This window comes from Haemaphysalis longicornis, unplaced genomic scaffold (assembly GCF_048455015.1).
Source record: "Haemaphysalis longicornis isolate Haplotype H1 unplaced genomic scaffold, Haemaphysalis longicornis Haplotype H1 scaffold_1, whole genome shotgun sequence".
Lineage (NCBI taxonomy): Eukaryota > Metazoa > Arthropoda > Arachnida > Ixodida > Ixodidae > Haemaphysalis > Haemaphysalis longicornis.
Window position 1 is genome coordinate 291,825,800 of NW_027526203.1, and position 18,310 is coordinate 291,844,109.

General features: G+C 46.9%; 1 protein-coding gene and 1 non-coding gene across 2 annotated transcripts in view; one reads left to right on the forward strand and one right to left on the reverse strand.

Annotated features, from left to right (window-relative positions):
- The window catches only part of LOC144159198 (uncharacterized), a 110,141-nt gene that overhangs the window by 39,782 nt on the left and 52,049 nt on the right, over positions 1 to 18,310 (reverse strand). The window contains exon 3 of the mRNA XM_077690536.1: positions 13,916 to 14,223. Coding sequence (XP_077546662.1) covers positions 13,916 to 14,223 — 308 coding nt within the window. The remainder of the gene's footprint in view (positions 1 to 13,915; positions 14,224 to 18,310) is intronic.
- On the forward strand, positions 17,640 to 17,728 carry Trnay-gua (transfer RNA tyrosine (anticodon GUA)). Its single transcript is given in 2 exon segments — positions 17,640 to 17,676; positions 17,693 to 17,728. It is a non-coding gene; the product is annotated as a tRNA-Tyr (tRNA).

Here is an 18,310-nt window from a genome sequence, read left to right on the forward strand (position 1 = left end):
TTTGACACGTTGCCAAAGTACCTGCAATGCGATTAGTATAGGATGTAATATGGTGCCGATCTTAGACACAGCACTCTCGTCTACGGTAAATAGAGTAACACGTAATCTATGCGGCTCATTAATATTGCATATTTTCCTATCACCGCCGTCTGCGTCGCCCGTGCCTATAGACTTTTTCCGTCCGTCTCTCTGCCAAGCTCGGAAGCTTCTTGCACGACATACTCACCCAAACACGCAAGTTTTAATAGCGTCTAGTCATGAGAGTGGTGACGTGCAGAGCCGAACAACTGCGATCACCTCATCGCCTAACAGGAAGTCCAGTCTCTGGGGATTATTTTTTAAAGCTTATGCGGTGTTTATGGGCACTTTTTGTGGTCGTCTTTCAACTACGGTATCAGTTTGGCAAGCAGCCACTATACTGCTTCAAGGTAAGACGTGGCATTGACGTCAATGACAATGACGCCACGACGACCACAAGGGTAACAGAATGGCCACCAGCAGCTGCTTTGTGGTGAGCTCCTTTAAACCTGCGGGTCGGAGGGTCCTATTTGCAAGTCCGAATTGCACGCCTTGCTGCGGCCGGTCTCGGGAGCGCGTGCTCGAGAACCTCGGGGAGGGGGACGAGACCGGCCTTGGCCGCATCATCCGATCGCCCATAACGGACACAAGCAGGTAACATCGAAGTGCCCTTGCAATGGCCTTTAAGCACTAAGGCCTCACGAGGCAGAGCTAACGTGATCTATAGATGGCAATCGCATTAAAAAAAAAAAAAAAAAAAAACTGGCGAAGCTTGTACTAAGTCGCGCAAGGATTGAACCATAACGAAGCTGCAGGATTTCTTTCTACCTGAGCCCTCGACGACACATCGCGACGCATTGGTATAAGTTTGAAATTGTTTATTTACTTGTTCCGTCGTCGCTTTGCTAGTCACCGTCATACGCATCGATATCGCCGTGATCCTCATGCCAAGCATTACATGCGCGGTAGCGCTTGACGACAGCTGGGGAGCAGCGGCGGCGCGTATGTGCACGACGCGTGCGCGGCGTTCCTGGAGTCGCGTCGAGGTTCCGTGGAGCAGGTGTTGCGCCAGTTGCGGCGTTACTGGTTGCTAGGCGCCTTGAAAAGCTCCTCGGGTTTTTCGCCAGATATTTATTTTTTGCTAAAGCCACTGCGCGAGCCGGGGACACTCGGTGGTCACCGTGAGGCACGCGCTCACGGGCGCTCGGTATTTTCTTGGTATTTATAACACGTTACCCGCCACACATTACGGCCAGCTACAACAGCTCCACTGTTAAAAAATTGGCCGCATTTATTTGTTTGTTTCGCTGGAAATGACGACAGCGTTCCTGGCCCACATGCCAGGTAACACCCCTGTTCTTAATTCGGTTGTCTATTTCGCATAATTCGCAGACCATTCGAGGATACGAAACCCGATGTGGTGGCTCAGTGCCTAGGGCATTGTGCAGCTGAGCCCAAGGATGCGAGTTCGATTCCCGGCCGCGCAGCCGCTTTTCTGATGGAGGAGAAAAGCGAGAACGCCCGGGTGTTCGAGATTTATGAGCACGTTAAAGATCCCCAGGTGGTCAAAATTAATCCGGAGCCCGCCACTACGGTGCGCCTCATCACCTGTGTAGCGTCGGCGTGTTAAACCTCACAATCAATCAATCAATCAATCAATCAATCAATCAATCAATCAATCAATCAATCAATCAATCAATCAATCAATCAATCAATCAATCAATCAATCAGTCAGTCAACTAATCGAGAATTCAGGCTACGTGCTGCCGCAGTGGGCCCCAGTGCGACAGCTCTGCAAGGACCGCAGCGAACTCTGCATAACGTAGGCACGCTCGCTGGTCGGTGCTTGTACTTCTGCAGGACATTCACCAGTGGCTTTGCTGCTTACCCACTAGTCACCGATCCGGCCGTAGCACATCTGTAAGTCTCCGGATGGCCACCACTGGCGGCCCGACCAATTGCCAGTGAGTCATCAACAACCATAACCCCCAGTGGCACACACACGCACGCACGTACGAACGAACGCGCAGTCGTGTGTGGGTAAGACTAAAGCACATACACCAAACACAGACCGACAGACAGACAGACATACAGACAGACAGACAGACAGACAGACAGACAGACAGACAGACAGACAGACAGACGGACGGACTTTACGGCGTAGCTCAAGAAAGACTGCCGTATTTTAAATTTGGAAGAGATCGACACCAAACACACCTGAAGTTAATTTAGTATGGCGTGCTGCAGCTAGTTCGTTTAACAGGGCGCGATACAACTAGTAACCCGACGTTTGCACTGACGACGAAGAGATCGGAAACCAAGACAAGCGGTCTAGGCGCAAGAGACTTCGCCGATCTGAACTGTTACAGATTGCTGGCAAGGTAATCGGGGTTCCGCGTGAGTGATCTGAAATTGCGATAGTAATATGAAATTGCGAGGAAATTGTTTAGCCTACGTCTGTTCCATTTAGTGTAATGGAAAACTTTGTTGGGTCCTGTCTACATCCCATCAAGCAAAACCTGGGACTATTGCTTTCCAGAAATTCGCATTGTAGGCGCCTTTTATTACCGTTTACACGAGCCCGGTGGGGAGAGGTGGCGTGATGTCATTCAGCTGGCTGCTGTTAGGCTTATCATTGTAATAAATGCGATAAAATTCACCGCGGCTCTAGGGACTACTTCGTAGGGGAAAACGTGGTGCGATTTGTTTTGAACTGCTTATATAAAAACGCGAACTACAGGCGTTTTATGTAACAGTACTTGACCTTTACGAACTCACAAATGCAAAACTGTGGAACGCACAGCGATTTCCAGCTGCTTTAAAAAATCCACTGTGGAGTAATAACCATAAGCAAGTGACCCTCGTCGGCACTGTTGTGGAACAGTCTCAGCGGCAAAACGTTGTAGTCTTTATTAAAGAACAGGCGCAAAGGCTCGAGTAACACCACCTTCCTGGCTAATCTTGAAAGCATGTATATAAGCGCTATCCAGCATTCTACCATCATTTCTCAACTTCATCGAGAAATAGCGGTCAAGACTAATTATGTGGTACACACCTAGTTCATGCTGTCTTCCTATAGCAGAAAAAAACATGATTTATTTTAAGACAGCTGCCCTACAATACAAGCTCTTAAAGCGGCTTCGCAGCCGGGTCCACGAAACCCAACTCAAGATAACAGCACTAGGTTCAGCAGTATTTAAATCTCAGATAACCAAAAAGTAAGTAGGGAACGGTATTGCCTGCTACGTATTCTAGAGCGGTTAAGACACTAAAGAAAAAAATGCAAAGCAGATTGGTTTTCTTGGGCTGCTTTGCCAAGTTCGAATGCTTCGTCAAGGATGACATGAAATAGTAACGTACAGTACGCCCTTATGCGCTCTAAAACTATTTGATAGGATGTAAAGGCCAAAGCCAAGGACCATGAGTTCTCAGCATTGATATTGCTTTCCTTTGTTGCCCGATATTTAGCAAACAAGAATTCATTCTTGTAAATTTCGGTGGGCGTTACGCGCCGAACCGACAGCTGGATTACGAGGCGCGTGGAAGAAGAGGGTATGCATAACGTGCGCCGAAATCTCGATACACAGGCACTTTTGTATTTCGCCTTCTCCAGAAAAGCGGGCGTCGCGGCCGGGATCGAAGCTGCGTCCTCGTGCTCAGCAGCACAACGCGTTAGCCACTCACGGGCCCACCGGGGCGGGTAAAAGGTGGAGCTAAAGGAACAGCTGGAAACCATTTTTGCGCGCTAATGTAACAATCATCCTCCGAGGGATGAGGAGGGGCATTCGATGTTACAGAATTGGTTAGTTAGTCTGGCCCGGGATGGCAGCAGTAGCCTCGGGCCTAGGGTAATTCTGACGAGCGGGCGCCATTCTCTCGCCGCTTGCTTACATTAGTGAGTTTGGACCTGGCGGCATCCTGCCCGTGGCACGGGCGTTGGCGCCTTCTTTTGTCTTTTATTTTTCCAAGCGGAGAGAGAGAGAGAAAGGAGAGGGGGAATACGTATATCTCGGGCAATCGAAGGGAAGCGAAAGCAAACAATAAGGAGAGAGACATCCTAGGACTACTCAGGAAATGCGAAACACACAGCAGTCGCCTAAGACGTCTGCGGTGGATGGTCACTACTGTCCTTTACTAAAAGAAGACCATGTGATATGAGAAGGTGGTCACTACTGTCATTTTCTAAAAGAAGTCCGTGTGATATGAGTAGTATGAGTTTGTTACCACTAGCTTCACCTCACGTCGCGGCATCCCTGAGCAAAACGAACGCAGACTCATGGGCGAGTAGAATACAAGTAAACGGAGGACCGACTGTATGCGTATAGCAAACCGCCTAACGGTGCGCCGCAGTCACTATAGAAGCAGCGCAGTGGTCACGCAGCCTAGCTGGGCCACGTCAGCAGCACTGCTTATGCCGGCGGCAGCAACGCACAGAAGTTCCTCTTTTCATTTTTTCTCTTTTCATTTTATCTGTTGTCTAGCTAAACCACACAATCGCCGTTATCGGCACTGCTACAGCCGACAGAGCGATATCTTTTTCTTTTTTTGTGTGTGTTGTCCTTATGTTGTGTTACCCCTACTTTTTGTGTTACGTGTTATGTGTTTTGCCAGTTTTTTATTCGTTTTCGTAATAACTCACCAGACGTGTACTTTCCATAAAAAACACGGTGGTATTCTCGGTTGTATACTTTTGTTTCGCCCCAAATATGCCGAGGGCTTACTTTGTATTAAACAATGTTGTCATGTAGAGCAGTGTACCCCACCAGTGGCAGTAGTAGGAAAATGTCTTGCCTCTATACATCCGTGTCTATGCCCTTTTTGCAACGCTATACGTTCTCCCGAAGCTGAAAACGGCTTAAAAAAAGCGATGCCAAAAGATCGAGGCCATATAACCCGCCGGAGATCGCCAAGACGTGCTGATTGATTGATTGTAGGGTTTAACGCGCCGACGCAACGCAGGCGATGAGGTGCGCCGTAGTGGAGGGCTCCGGATTAATTTTGACCACCTGGGGATCTTTAACGTGCGCCGAAATCTCGTGCACACGGGCGTTTTTGCTTTTCGCCTCCATCAGAAAAGCGGCCGCCGCGGCCGGGAATCGAACCCGCGACCTCGTGCTCAGCAGCGCAACGCCTTAGCCACTGAGCCACCGCGGCGGGTGCCAAGACGTGCTTCCCATGTAATAATGTAACCAATGTGAAACTACGAATAAGAAGCCATGTGTTATGAAATTAGCCCGTACGTGCGTGTATGCTTCAGTACTCATTCTCAACGTTGAACTCAAACTCACACTCCAAACAGTCTTAAATCATTGTTTTGAGGAGCTAGGAAGGAAGTCCCCGTTGCTCACCTATATATATATGCGAAGCGCGTGGTCACCTTCGCGGGGTGTGTGGACGAAAGACAAGCACGGAAGAGCAAAACGCCGCCTTTGGTTACCGACTCTGCGGGCTCGTAAAAATCCCGACGCACTCCCGACATCTGAAGCCCAGCTTTCTGGGAACGGATCGGCGACAGCGGTACGCCTGCTATTCCGCGCAGGCGGAGTACGACCTCTGTGTTGGCCTAAAGAGGCTGGGAGCTAGGTTTTCCTTAGCTGCACGCACACTCTGTTCCGTAGAGGTCTGTAAGGTCTGTTCCGAGCCCATTTTCAGAGTTTTTTCGCCGTGCGCACACGCCGTCAGGAACGAAAAAAAAAAAAAAAAAAAATAGAGAGAAAGAAGACAGCAAGAAAGTACCGTCTCTCTTGCACCATCCTCAAACGTCGACCGTGGCGGCAAACACGCAGGTCCGCAGTTTTACAGGCTATGAGCGTTTTTGTCTATTTATTTCAAAATACTGCAGATAATATTTTGCGGACCAGACATGCAGGACAATGCACTCACCCGTAAACAGTAGCAAGGGCATACAAAATGAATGTTACCGAGTTTACGGCAATAAAAACACGGTATAACTATTTAAGGCCTAGTAATCAAGCCATCGAAGTTAGGTGTAAGTTTTTAACAAATGGTGTTCAAGAGGTTCAGTGATATTTGTGGCCTAGAAAACAGCTTCCGGAAGTAAATTCACATTTAGTATTGCAAAAGGGAACAAAATTGGTTTGAATGTTTTTGTCTTCGCAAAAACTGGTTGTAAAAAAGTGACAGTATCTAATGTGGATGGAAGTTTTTGCGTTTTTATTGATATTTAAGACAAATTATCAGCAGGCGAGCTTTCTGTGGGCCTCTGGAAGTAGAATTTGGTTATGTCATCAACCTAGACACGTATGGTTGGCTAAAACAATACAAAATGTTTTTCCGTGAAGAATCTCTAGTATACTTGTGTGTGTGGATTCCAATGGCTGGGGAATACTCAAACTTAGGTTTTATGTGCGCCACACTGGAAATTTCATATGAACGGCCGCATGTCTCATTTTCTTTTGAGAGGTACGACCTTTGGAAAGGTTCATCAGCAAGTACCTGAGACGTCATGTTAAATAGTTGGTTTACGTGAGACCTTAACATTTATATTTTGAACCATTTGAAATAATAGTATTCGTAGACGATAATTACATAGACTCAGATGTCTTTCCACATGAATTTCAATTCAAAAGTGTAATTCAGTTCTAGGTCCTAATGTTTGCAAAATACATCGATTTCTGTATTAGACAATGTTTATAGTGCGGCATTGTATTCTTTTAAAGCTGTGTACTCGTTTGTGAAGAACAGTAAGTACACACCAGATCAGAAATCACCATTGATAAGTCGTTGTCACTGGGCAAAAAAAAAAAAAACAACAAAGCGCGCATGCTGCCCTTATTACCAGCGGCAAGACCCGACACACACACTGGTCGACAAATGGTTCTGTGTGTTTTAAATGTAGAGTTATCTATTTTACGACAGAGATGACAGAGTATGTAATTTTTAAACTGGTTTCTGATGCCGTAGTTCATCGATAACTTTACACAAGTCTAAGAACATATGTCTGTTTCCATAAGTTATACAGGAAGGTGAAACGCGTGTGTTATTGTAAACGCCCGTAGTTGAATCATGAAAAATGGAGAAAGTGAGCTGGTTTAGTGCCTCAGCAAAGTTTTGTTTACTCGAGAAATCTAGCATCGCACAATGGGAAAGCAAAAAAAAAAAGCACTGACGATTGCTCTGCTCCCTGATGCGAAATTGGTGCGCAGAGCTGCTGCGTCTCAGGAAGTGATCGTGTGATCTGTTATCTGCTGTTATATCGCAGCGCGTCGCCGCCGCCGAGCATGTTGTTGCAAATAGTGTTTGAACCTGCCGCGCAAATGCCACGTGGTTCAGATGAGCCACAAACGCAGGAGCAGCGTCTGGAGAAAGTGTGAAGGGGAAACAGTGAAAAAGATGACGCCATAGTAGCGCGTGCCACCCTCCCCCTCACGCTTTCTCCAGGCGCTCCGACGAGCGTCTCGTGCGGGTTCAACATACTGCCCTCCCCCTCACACTTTGGCCACACTTTCCTCCGCCGTTTTATTTCCGTCTTCCCATCGTTCTCTCGTTTACGTCGCCGACGCCGGTGTCAAACCACAGTAGCGGCCGCCGAAGGGCTGCGCACTAAAAACAAGTTTCGGAGCCAAATGTTGTGCCTGCATGGCCTCGTTACTCACTTCATTTGCTTCCTTAGAAAGGGTGACTGGTCATTATATACTGCAGGTGCACTATGGCGAAGCTGATAGGAGCTGTTGTTTCAGCGACGACATTCAAGCCGGGGTATAAAGTCCAGGTTTCGGCAGTCGCGGCGTGTCTATACGTGTGTGCCCCCTTTAGCTGGCGTAGCTACAGGGAGCAGTTAAGTGCCACTTCGGGCAATCGCCAGCGGTGCGAACAAGCCGGTAGGGTGCTCGATAGCAGCGTGGATCGCAATCGCGCGAGCATCTCGTAGTCAAGGAACTTTGTGGAAGTTGACCAAGGGACCAAATCATGCATCACAAAAGAAAGTTGCAAAATGCGAGACTCAATGAGTCACATCAATACTATACCAAAAATACTACTAAGAAGGCTCACTGCTGTCTGAGCGTTTCTATTTGCTCGACTTTTTAGCTTATAACATTTTTTCAAGGTAAGTTTAGAAACTAATGATAATATCCTTCCCAGGTGCACGTCAAAATCATCTGTTGATCCTGCCTTGTACGTCACACATTTGCATAATCCTCAATAATAATTACAAGCAGGGAAGTTCACATGTCCGCCATCTAAAAGACAACCTTGATTCCGCCACAAGCCATCTAGCAGCGCCGGTGGTTGTTTCTTGATGTCCGGTGGTCTCTTTTACGCTGCAGTCTCCCTGTACTGGTCTCCTCTTAAAAAGAAATGCTAGAGTTCTGGAAAGTATGCAAGTGCAAATCCTCAAGGCCTGTATTGGCGTTTAGAAGGCAACATCTACTGTGAAAATTCCGGCACGCAGAGGCGAGCTGCTTCGTTCGCTACTGGGGATTGTGGTAAGACAGCGCGGTTGTTAATATCCCTGCCCTAAGTACTTCGCCGTAGAACTAGTCATAAAAATATAGAGCCCACACTCATCTGTACACCGATGGCTCTGTGTCAGCCACCTTATCTACAATAGGGATGTGCCTTTCTTAATCGTGCACCCCCTTCAGCGCTACGCTAAGCCACAGCTAGGACATCTACGACTACTGAACTTGCCGCACTGCCTACCTGCTCCTTTAGCATTTTTTACCGAGAAACCAGCACGCCAGTGGGCTATCTTTGCAGATTCTCGGGCAACACCTCTGTGTTTGGCGTCTCACCCGAAAGGCTAGCTCATTTTCTCCAAAATGTCTTGCAGCTACAAGCTTCACAGGCGCACCGTCATACACAAGTTCGGTGGCTCCCCGTTCACTGTGGTATAATTGGAAACGTCAACACAGACGTATCGGCATCGATCGATCATAGCCTACACATACCGGAATTACCCATCACATTCACCAGAAAAGTTGCGTCATTTCTTGCACCAAACGGTAGCCTAGACAATTTAGCGATCTACTTTGCCTGTCGCGCCATATCTGTGCGCGCCCTTTCAGGCATACTTTCTATAATTAGACACGTCGTCCAGAACTTGCAACAAAATTTTGGAAAAGAATTGTGTAAATAGACCGAAGTAATATCGATAGAGTGCTTGGTAGGGCCGAATGAACCAATATCATTAAAATTTAAACGCTCAAGACGTTCCTATAAATCATATTTCAAAACTAGTATGCAAGGCTACAAAATCTTCATAGGGAAATGTAGCTAATGCACCGGTATATAGCAAATGTAAGTTTGCAATGAAATAGGTTAATGAATCTTCCTACTAAAATATGGTATGTTACTTTAATTGGTAAGGGGCGGTACACAGAACGTCAATGCGAAGCATTAGTCGAACACCTTTGAAAGAATATTGGATGAGCCTCTGGCTGGGATTTATACACCCCCCCCCCCCCCCCCAAAGGACTTGGACACCACCCTAAAAAGGTTCCATAACCACGAGCACCCCACCCAGGAATTTATACACAGCCCCCCAACATCCACACCTCAACACCCCCCAGAAGAATTTCGACACTCTTCCTCAACATCTAAATTCTGGATAAACCCCTGGCCTTTGGTTGTGCGTCTCAGCCATATTCTCTTGAGGCAGAGGGAGGTAGGACTCCGCCACAGCCTCTTATGCCGGGATTCCTCTCCTCAGTCTGCTCGTACCTCTTACGAGGAGGTCTACAACAACAAAATCCCGCCGTCAACAGCAATATTAAGGACGCACATTCATTAGGCCTCACCGCTGCCCCCAAATCCTTCTCATACCTTAGCGACTGAACATTAGAAGCAGAATCGGGTTTAATGGATGACGCCTGGTCCTCAATAACCTGCTCTCTAAGAGAGATTCATAAGAGAAAACCCCTCAACAGTCTTCATTGCTTTTTAGCCTCGGCAGCCAGAGCCACCAAGGAGGGTGAAGAAGCGGGGTGAATTGTGGTAGAGGGGAGGTTAGTGTCGTATGCACGTGGGGACAGATTATTCGTTGGAGGCATTCGACGCATTCTAACAAACAAAAAGTCGCAGATGGTCTCACAGGGCGATGGTATTAGCCTAAATCGTCTCAGCGACACTGATGTTGTGGGGGTCATCAAACAATGCGGCTGAGGTGAGGGAGACAGACATGGCCCAAGAAGTGCGAGTTGGGAAACTGCGGTTGAGGCACTCGATCTTCTGTGAGAGGTCGTTTCTTGCCTGGTTGTATACAGGGCACTCCACTAAGATGCGCTCAACGGTTCCCGGCAGTCCGCCGTTGTCACAGTAGGGGTTCGAGACCACAACATTCTTATGCGGCTATACGCGTCTAAAGTTATTTCTGCTTGAATAGGAAATTGTTTCAACTTTCGTTAAAGAGTAACCGTATACACACGCTTCGATAAGAGACCGATGCACCCTGTTCTGTGCTCTACGCTAAGCTGCTTCATGTAACTCTATGCGGTAATGTGTACGCGGCGAATCCTATATACTCGCTTTCATAGAGGTAAAGCTAAGTGTAACTAAAAATAAACGTCCGCGGCAACTGCTTGTAGAAGATCATGGTAAATTGGTTGCTCAGTTGCACAAAAAGACCTCGCTTAATTTGACTGATATTTAGGCCACCTTTCACTAATTCAGACAGCAAATCGTCTGAGGAAATGCAGAGTGAAAAAGGAACAATGTACGCGTGCTAAAAATTTTAGGGCGAAACCTTTAAATGGCCCATTGAGCGAAAAAGCCCGTGTCTGAATTCGGCGTCCGTAACAGAAAACCGGCCACTTCACGAAGCGTTCCAAAGCGCGAGCTTCAAATTCATGACAAAAGCGAGAGGCGGTCGTCCACTCCCGTACACCGCATAGGAAAAAAAGCGGAACAACAAGCAGCGAAATTCACCATCGCGGTCAACCCTCTCATTACACAGTGGAATGCGAACAGCGGCGCAACGTGTAGGAGACAGATAGAAGCCATTCAAAATCGGTAAGGTGGGTCCCAAAGCAGAGCGTATCAAGAGGCAAGATTACAAAGCCCTTTGACAACGCGAGGGGGAAGCAAGGCATATCAGGTCTTCTCGAGGTGTTCAATCGTTCAAGGCGTTAAAGAGCTCAATCACAACCCATAAGAAGTGCTTAGGTGTTTTCAGATTTCTTTCAATCGTTCAAGGCGTTCAAGAGCTCAATTAAACACAAAGGAAGTACTTAGGTGTTTTCGGATTCCTTGGATGTCACACATACTTCTTAAAGAAAAAGCGGTAGCCATGGTTCAGGCGACGCACCTTAATTAAAAACTGGCGACATTATCGTTATACAGCCACGGGAAATAATTACGGCTGCAACAAATGTTTGTTACATTTTATTTTGCTTTTTTGGTAGCGATTGCACACCTTTTGTGACATAAGAAAAATAGCAATCATCAACAAGACCGGCACATTTTGTCTTCGAGCCGTGCTATGAAAGCTTTAAAAAACTAGCATGCCAAAAAAGATAGCATGCACAAATAGCATGCAGAAAAAAATTTTTGAATCACTGGCTGACGCACCAAAAACGAAAATGTTCGGTGTCGCAAAATTGTTTGTGCAGTCAAACAAAGGCGAGACATGCTAGTAAAAGAAAATATGGTGAGTTTCGCTATAGAAGATGGTGAATTTGACTCTTATGCTCGCATAGGTTGTACAAGTTAGTCCGGGATATATTTGATGCTTCTGCAACTCCGTCTAGCATCATAAGTAGCCGTGTTACAAACCTAGAAAGTCACTCAGTAGTAGCCAAAGCGACGTCGGCACCCAAACTAACCGACCACTGGAATTTTCCGTCTCGCGATAAAATGCTTAAACATCCTGCATGCACCAACACCGGCAGGCCGCAAAGCATTCATGCGGATATACAAAATCACAAAAGGGCTACGAATGCACGACGGCTAGGGCAAGTAGATTCAAGAATATCTGCTACACACACACACACACACACACACACACACACACACACACACACACACACACACACACACACACACACACACACACACACACACACACACACACACACACACACACACACACACACACACACACACGCACGCACGCACGCACGCACGCACGACACACACAATTCGTATGTTTGAATGTTTCCTTTTTTCATTTTTTTCGCCCGTTATCATGCTTATAAAAACAGTAAATCCTTCGAAATTCTACGGGGTATTTTCTCAATCACATCCTTCAGAATTCAGTTGTCTCTTACTGAGACTGGATAGAGCTAATTTAACTATTTGTAATTGCTTCAAGGATATGAATTTTGGATGAATTGGATGGCAAACTTTCCTTCAAAGAATGAACTTTGCAGCATGCTGCATGGTCGCCCTGTTGTCTCATCTCACACCTGAAGCGTTTATGCGCCATATTTACTGTTCCGCTGGAGAATATTGCAGGCAGTTGTGGTCGATAAAGTTGCTTGGGTAGCCGGGGTAGGCTACATAAAGGACACTATAGCAGTGCGAGGAAAATGCTATACGACATCAACCCCCCCCCCCCCCCCCAACCCCCGCCCAGCTACTCTTAAGCAAAATGCAGCATATCTACTCTCTTTAACTTTGTATGCCCCTATCATCTTCGGGTAAGCTAGGCGCAGCAATCCAAATTGTTGGCTTAGTCAACAACCCAAATGGGCTCATAGCGGAACAAATGAATTGAAGAGGGGATACGCGGCATTCGTATTGAAATGTTAGACAAAAGATGTGACCGTGGCACGTGGTCACCATGAACAGTGTGCTCCTTAATAGTATGCCAGAATCCTTCATAGAGTTCATATATCTAAAAGATCCTTAATTACAGCTCAACGGGAGCACAAAAAAGTTCTGGTTGGACGAAGTTGGAAATTTTCCAGCTTAAAAAGTAGGCACCGCTTTGAAATATAGCAAAGATATACATCTGCTAGCATAGTTCAAGCGTCCGATCTCAAAACTGATCCACGCCACTGTTTGCTCATTGTTCAAGTGTGGTGATAGACACATATTTGCGTATTGTGCAAAATCAGAAGCAATAAAAGGGGTGATATGGAATTATTTAAAAGAGTCCTAACTCTGATGGCAGAAGCATTTCCGCTACTTTGTCTCGTCGTAAGTTTATGCGCAATAAGGCTTTCACCAGCTACTTCTCCGATAGTGTCTGAGCATGTCCAAGCAGAACCTCCCTCTTGCAGAACCTCCCTCAAGGCTGATGCACGTTCCAGGGTGCATCAGCCTTGCAAGCTAAGAGAACCTCGGATCAGCATCACTCCACAGGCCTCGAATTTCATCAAAACACGTCGTGGTCCTGCGACTTTATTCCAGGCGCACGAATATTCTTTAAGTGAGGAGATTAATACAGGCTTTCAGTCCTCTGCGAAACATTATCCTTTCGGCCACTTACGTTCGCTGGCGGCTTTGGTGTTTCTTCTCCACTCCAAACGCACTAATCAAACAATGGCCGTCGAAGTGCGTCCGTTCACTGTAATGCGCAGTTCAAATTATCCGCACCGGAACAAAGTTTCGTGCGAGAGAGATGGGTTTTCAGTGCATGGACCCCTAAAGAGGCGTGACCCGACCGCGGTTGCCATTTCAAGTTGTCTAGTATATCGAACTAACCAGATGTGAATTGACGACTATCCACTTATCGTCGTTCGAGAGCGTACGCATCTACTATAATCCTGGCGACGAAGTCTGAGTTTGGCCAACTGATTGTGCGCAACCCAGCTTGCCTGCGTAATCGAATGTCTGACGTTACTGCAGCTTAACCATGAGCAATCGCGGTTTCGCGTAATGCCTTTAGGCAGGGGCAGTTGAGAAGCGTAGTGCAAAAGACGGCGGACCGTGGGCAGCCGAAGGTGAAGGTCGACTCGGCGGCGTTCACTCTCGTGCCCGACCGGCCGCTCACCTTGGGGAGGCCTGGCGTTGCGCTGCGCGCTGGGCGCCTGGTCGAGTAGGCGCTGCACGGAGAAGCCCTGTGCTGCGGCCTGGTGCTCGGGTCCCATGGAGGAGCTCTGGGTCTCGCTGGCGGCCCAGCGGCAGACGGCCCCGCCCGTTTCCGTCTCTGGTAGGCCAGGGAGGAGGGGCCTCCGGAGCCGACGCCGCCAGCCCGGCGCCCGCGGCCAGGAGGCCCCGCCGCCCAGCAGGCACCTCCCGGAAGCCGCCGAGGAGGCTCCTTTCGGCTGGCCCCGCGCCTCGACGCTGGGCGACGCAGCGCTGCTCAGGTCGGATGCGATTGTGTGCCGCGTACGGTTTCGCTTTGGCCCACCACAGCTCTCGACGAGCGGTGGAGATATCCAGTGGTGTCACTCACGGCCGTAGCCGGAAATTTTTTTTCGGGGCGGTTGTGGTTTACCGAAGGGAGGAGTTTTGCCGAAAGGACCACTAAATCTCCCATATGCGCTGCCTGGAAAAAATTTCGGAGGGGGTTGAAACCCCCAAACCTTACCTCTGGCTACGCCCCTGATGTCACTTGTACTCCCACTTAGCATTACGAGGCGAAATTCGGCGCGTACGACACCTTTGCAACAGTCTTGTCCTTAGTGACGCATAAAATGTACACCTGACATTCCACGCGAACCTCATTACCACAGACGAAACTTGAATTCTAAGAATTCCCGATGCTAAAAACTAACGCCCTCGTAACTCGTATCCATTATATATATATATATATATATATATATATATATATATATATATATATATATATATATATATATATATATATATATATATATATATATATATATATATATAGGCAAATAAAGGCCGGAAGTCTACAACGCCAAAGGAGGCACAGGGGAAGCGGGTGTTTTCATGCGAAGCGTATGTGGCTAGGGTCCCACGTACTTTTTAAGTCCCAAAACAAAGACTCTCGAGGTTCCCCGTGTCTTCGAAGCGCAAGGCGTCGGAAAGCAAACAAGCCTGCGGTCCCCACAAAAGACACACACCGTTCAAACTATGACTTTCACCGTTCAAACCCCAAGCTTATACGACTTATCACTTGGATTTGCATCTTGAGTAGATTTAGTTGATAATTGGCACAATTTGAAAGATCAAAACATGACTGAGGCCTCAAGCTTATACTACTCATCCCTTGGATATGCATTTTGAATATATCAGTTATCAACAGACAGCATTTTCAAGATCAGTATACGGAGTTAAAATTAAAGTGCGTCCATTTATGTGTCTTTCTCAGGGCTGACCGCCGTCAACGAGCAAGCGAAATAGAATTCACTCATACCTTTTACCTAAATTCTGCGTCGCCACTATGTCGGGTGCTAACACGCTTCGCTGGTCTTCCACTTTCGCAAAATGAAACGGCTCATTATTTTGAATTCATCTTTATCATGTTCCAGAACTTTTGTTCAACATTTTTTCCTAAGACTTCAAAAATGTTATCTTGATTGGAAAAACATCATAAGTATCCCCCTCCATGGTTTCCTTTGCATCCTAGACATGCTGGCTTAACATTTTTGTGTTTATTGAACGAGCCCCTCATTACTAATTATTTGGGGTGGGCGATTGATCGATTAACCTTCCGATTAATTGATTAATACTTAAATTGCAATTAACTTTTTTAAACGGTTAATCAGTCACCGCATGTGAGCAAAACGAAGCGGGAGTTTCATGTTGAAATTGTGCACAAACGTGTCGAGGATCATATTCGCGTTCAAATAACCACCCTTATAGCGTCACAACAGAAAATGATGCAAGCATGGTCAGAGATGACAGTGATCAAATCCACAAGCTGATAGCCAAGACAGACGAGAAATTTTGTGCACACCGTGTATTTTAGTAAAAATGTACGGTGTGCAGAAAACGGCAAACGGGAAGTAACAATGTTTTACCGTTGTATAAACTCACTGTGGCGTAAATAGACCACTATTAATTGGCAGTCGTGCAATGACGGTGAGTACCGATGTTCCTTATTATATAAGTAGTGCGAGTGACGAACGCGGTGATAAGCGCCTCACCCTCATCAGCGCCATAATGATGATCTGCTTACCTGATCTGGAATGTCTGTGACCAGACCGACGAGCATATTGATATTACTTTTTAATATTGTATAGCTATGATTATGATTAAAATATTATTTTTATCTTTTTTTCTCAAACCAAAGCAACCAAATAATGGATCAATTTACCGATTAAAGGGTGCCGATTAATCGGCTTAAAATTTTAATTGACGCCCAGCGGTAGTAATTATATTAAGCTACATGCATAGAGAGCGCCCAGGTTCTGGTAGCCTTGGTTGGTGGAATAAGAGAGTTACTCGCAAATTGACTGCTCTTGCTAGGCTTTGCACGTGCAAACGCACCGAGGTTAAAAAAAAAGGTCCTTGTCACCCCAAGCTGTCGGAGTGGGACTGGCTATCACTGAAAACCGTAGGATGCAGTTATGTATACATAAATACCCCCCCCAAAGTGGCGGAGAATACAGCCAAATCGGCAGCCGAATCGGGAAGGCATCGGACGCGCAATTGGAAGGCTGTGGGGTCGGTTCCTAGCAAGGTCGGTGTATTTTCTCCCCTTTGTTTCCTAACATTTAAAAAATGGTTACCTTCATTCCGATCGAAAAACAGTCCTCGTCTTATCTTATTTCTTCGTCTGTCATGAACCAGCTAGACAGCAACCAAGTCCTATTTAGTCGTAACTGCTCTTCCCTTATGCTTTCATTTGAGCTGCAGATTGCTGGATTTCCTCTTTTTGTTATCAAGAGGGCCCCTCACTCGTAAACACACACACACACACACACACACACACACACACACACACACACACACACACACACACACACACACACACACACACACACACACACACACACACACACACACACACACACACACACACACACACACACACACACACACACACGCATGCACACAAACGCACACGCGCATGCACACACGCACACAACCACACACGGACGCAGTGTATGTTGCAAAACATTCAGCGTATCTCAAGGGTTTTCGAGTTGCTGTTAAGGGCCTGCAGAACAGGATACGAAAAATATCCAGAAATACTGCGTGCTATATATTCTGTTCAGTTCTCTCCTTTTGAGTAGCCCGAAAATTATTTCGGGTTTAAAACAGCCTCGTGAGCAGTTACGCTGCGCTAGCTGCACACACTTTTCCGTAGCCCGGAAGGAAGAGACGCAAATACGATGTAGCCTTCTTCTTCTTCTTCTTCTTCTTCTTCTTCTCTGCTGACTTCTGAAAAAAAAGCCTCCTTTTTTTTCAGAAGTAATATTTCACAAGTAGTTTTATTCTTCAGATAAACGGATTGCAAACATGGTGTATAAAAATGGAGGTTCCATAGTAAAAGGTCATCGGGATGCATCGCCAGGCTTTCGCTTCCAAAGTACGTAAGCAGAATTAAGTGCCCGAGTAATTTTACGATAACACTAAAGGGCGTGCGTTGCTTTTCGGCGCCCGGGCTGGCTGCTTGAGCACAAAGACCTATATTAGTAAAATATTTCCCACAGGATGTGGCGTGTACATGCTCGTTTTTGTTCTTCTAAACAGAATAACACAAAATTTAAAAAAAAAGCTGTAAGCTGAAACAGCGCAGGATTGCAACATCGGCGATGGATTTCAATTCCACGGGTAGCATTCATCCAAAGCTCGTCCCGTCGATAGCTCAGTTGGTAGAGCGGTGGACTGTAGAGGCTACGCTGTGGATATCCATAGGTCGCTGGTTCGAATCCGGCTCGACGGAGTGTTTATTTTTCGTGATCTATATTAGCATTGGACGGGAACGTCGGCAAAAGTTCGCGCCAGTGATCCGTGGCCAGATAGTGACAAAAAAACTGACAACCGCAGAGTGAGTACGGAGAAGGGTGACGTCCAGCCGAACCCCGAGCCGGCGGCGGCGGCATGGGCAGCAGTGGCGCTGAATTGTCACCTCTGGCGCTGCGCGCTCCAAAGTGTCTTTAAGACTCTATAGCCTAGGCAAACAGGAGTTGGAAGAAAATTTTTACAGTGACAGTAAATGGAGTGCGTTGGTGTCAAGGCCCGAGCTGGCTGCCTAGGGCGACGACTGATGTTAGCAATCACTCACCACACGACGAGGCATGTCTATGCAGCGGAGGAGATACGGAAACAATCGAACACAAAGTAATGGAATGCCAAAGTATCCATCGAGCTTGAAATGGATGGAAAGTCCACCTTCCCGACGCACTGGGTTTTGCGGCCGAGGGAAGCATTAAAGCAAAAATTAAAGCCGTTCCACTCAATGTGAAAGCTGTCGGAAGTGCAGCGCAGTGATTCGCCATAATGGGCTGTACCGCCGTTATCCGCT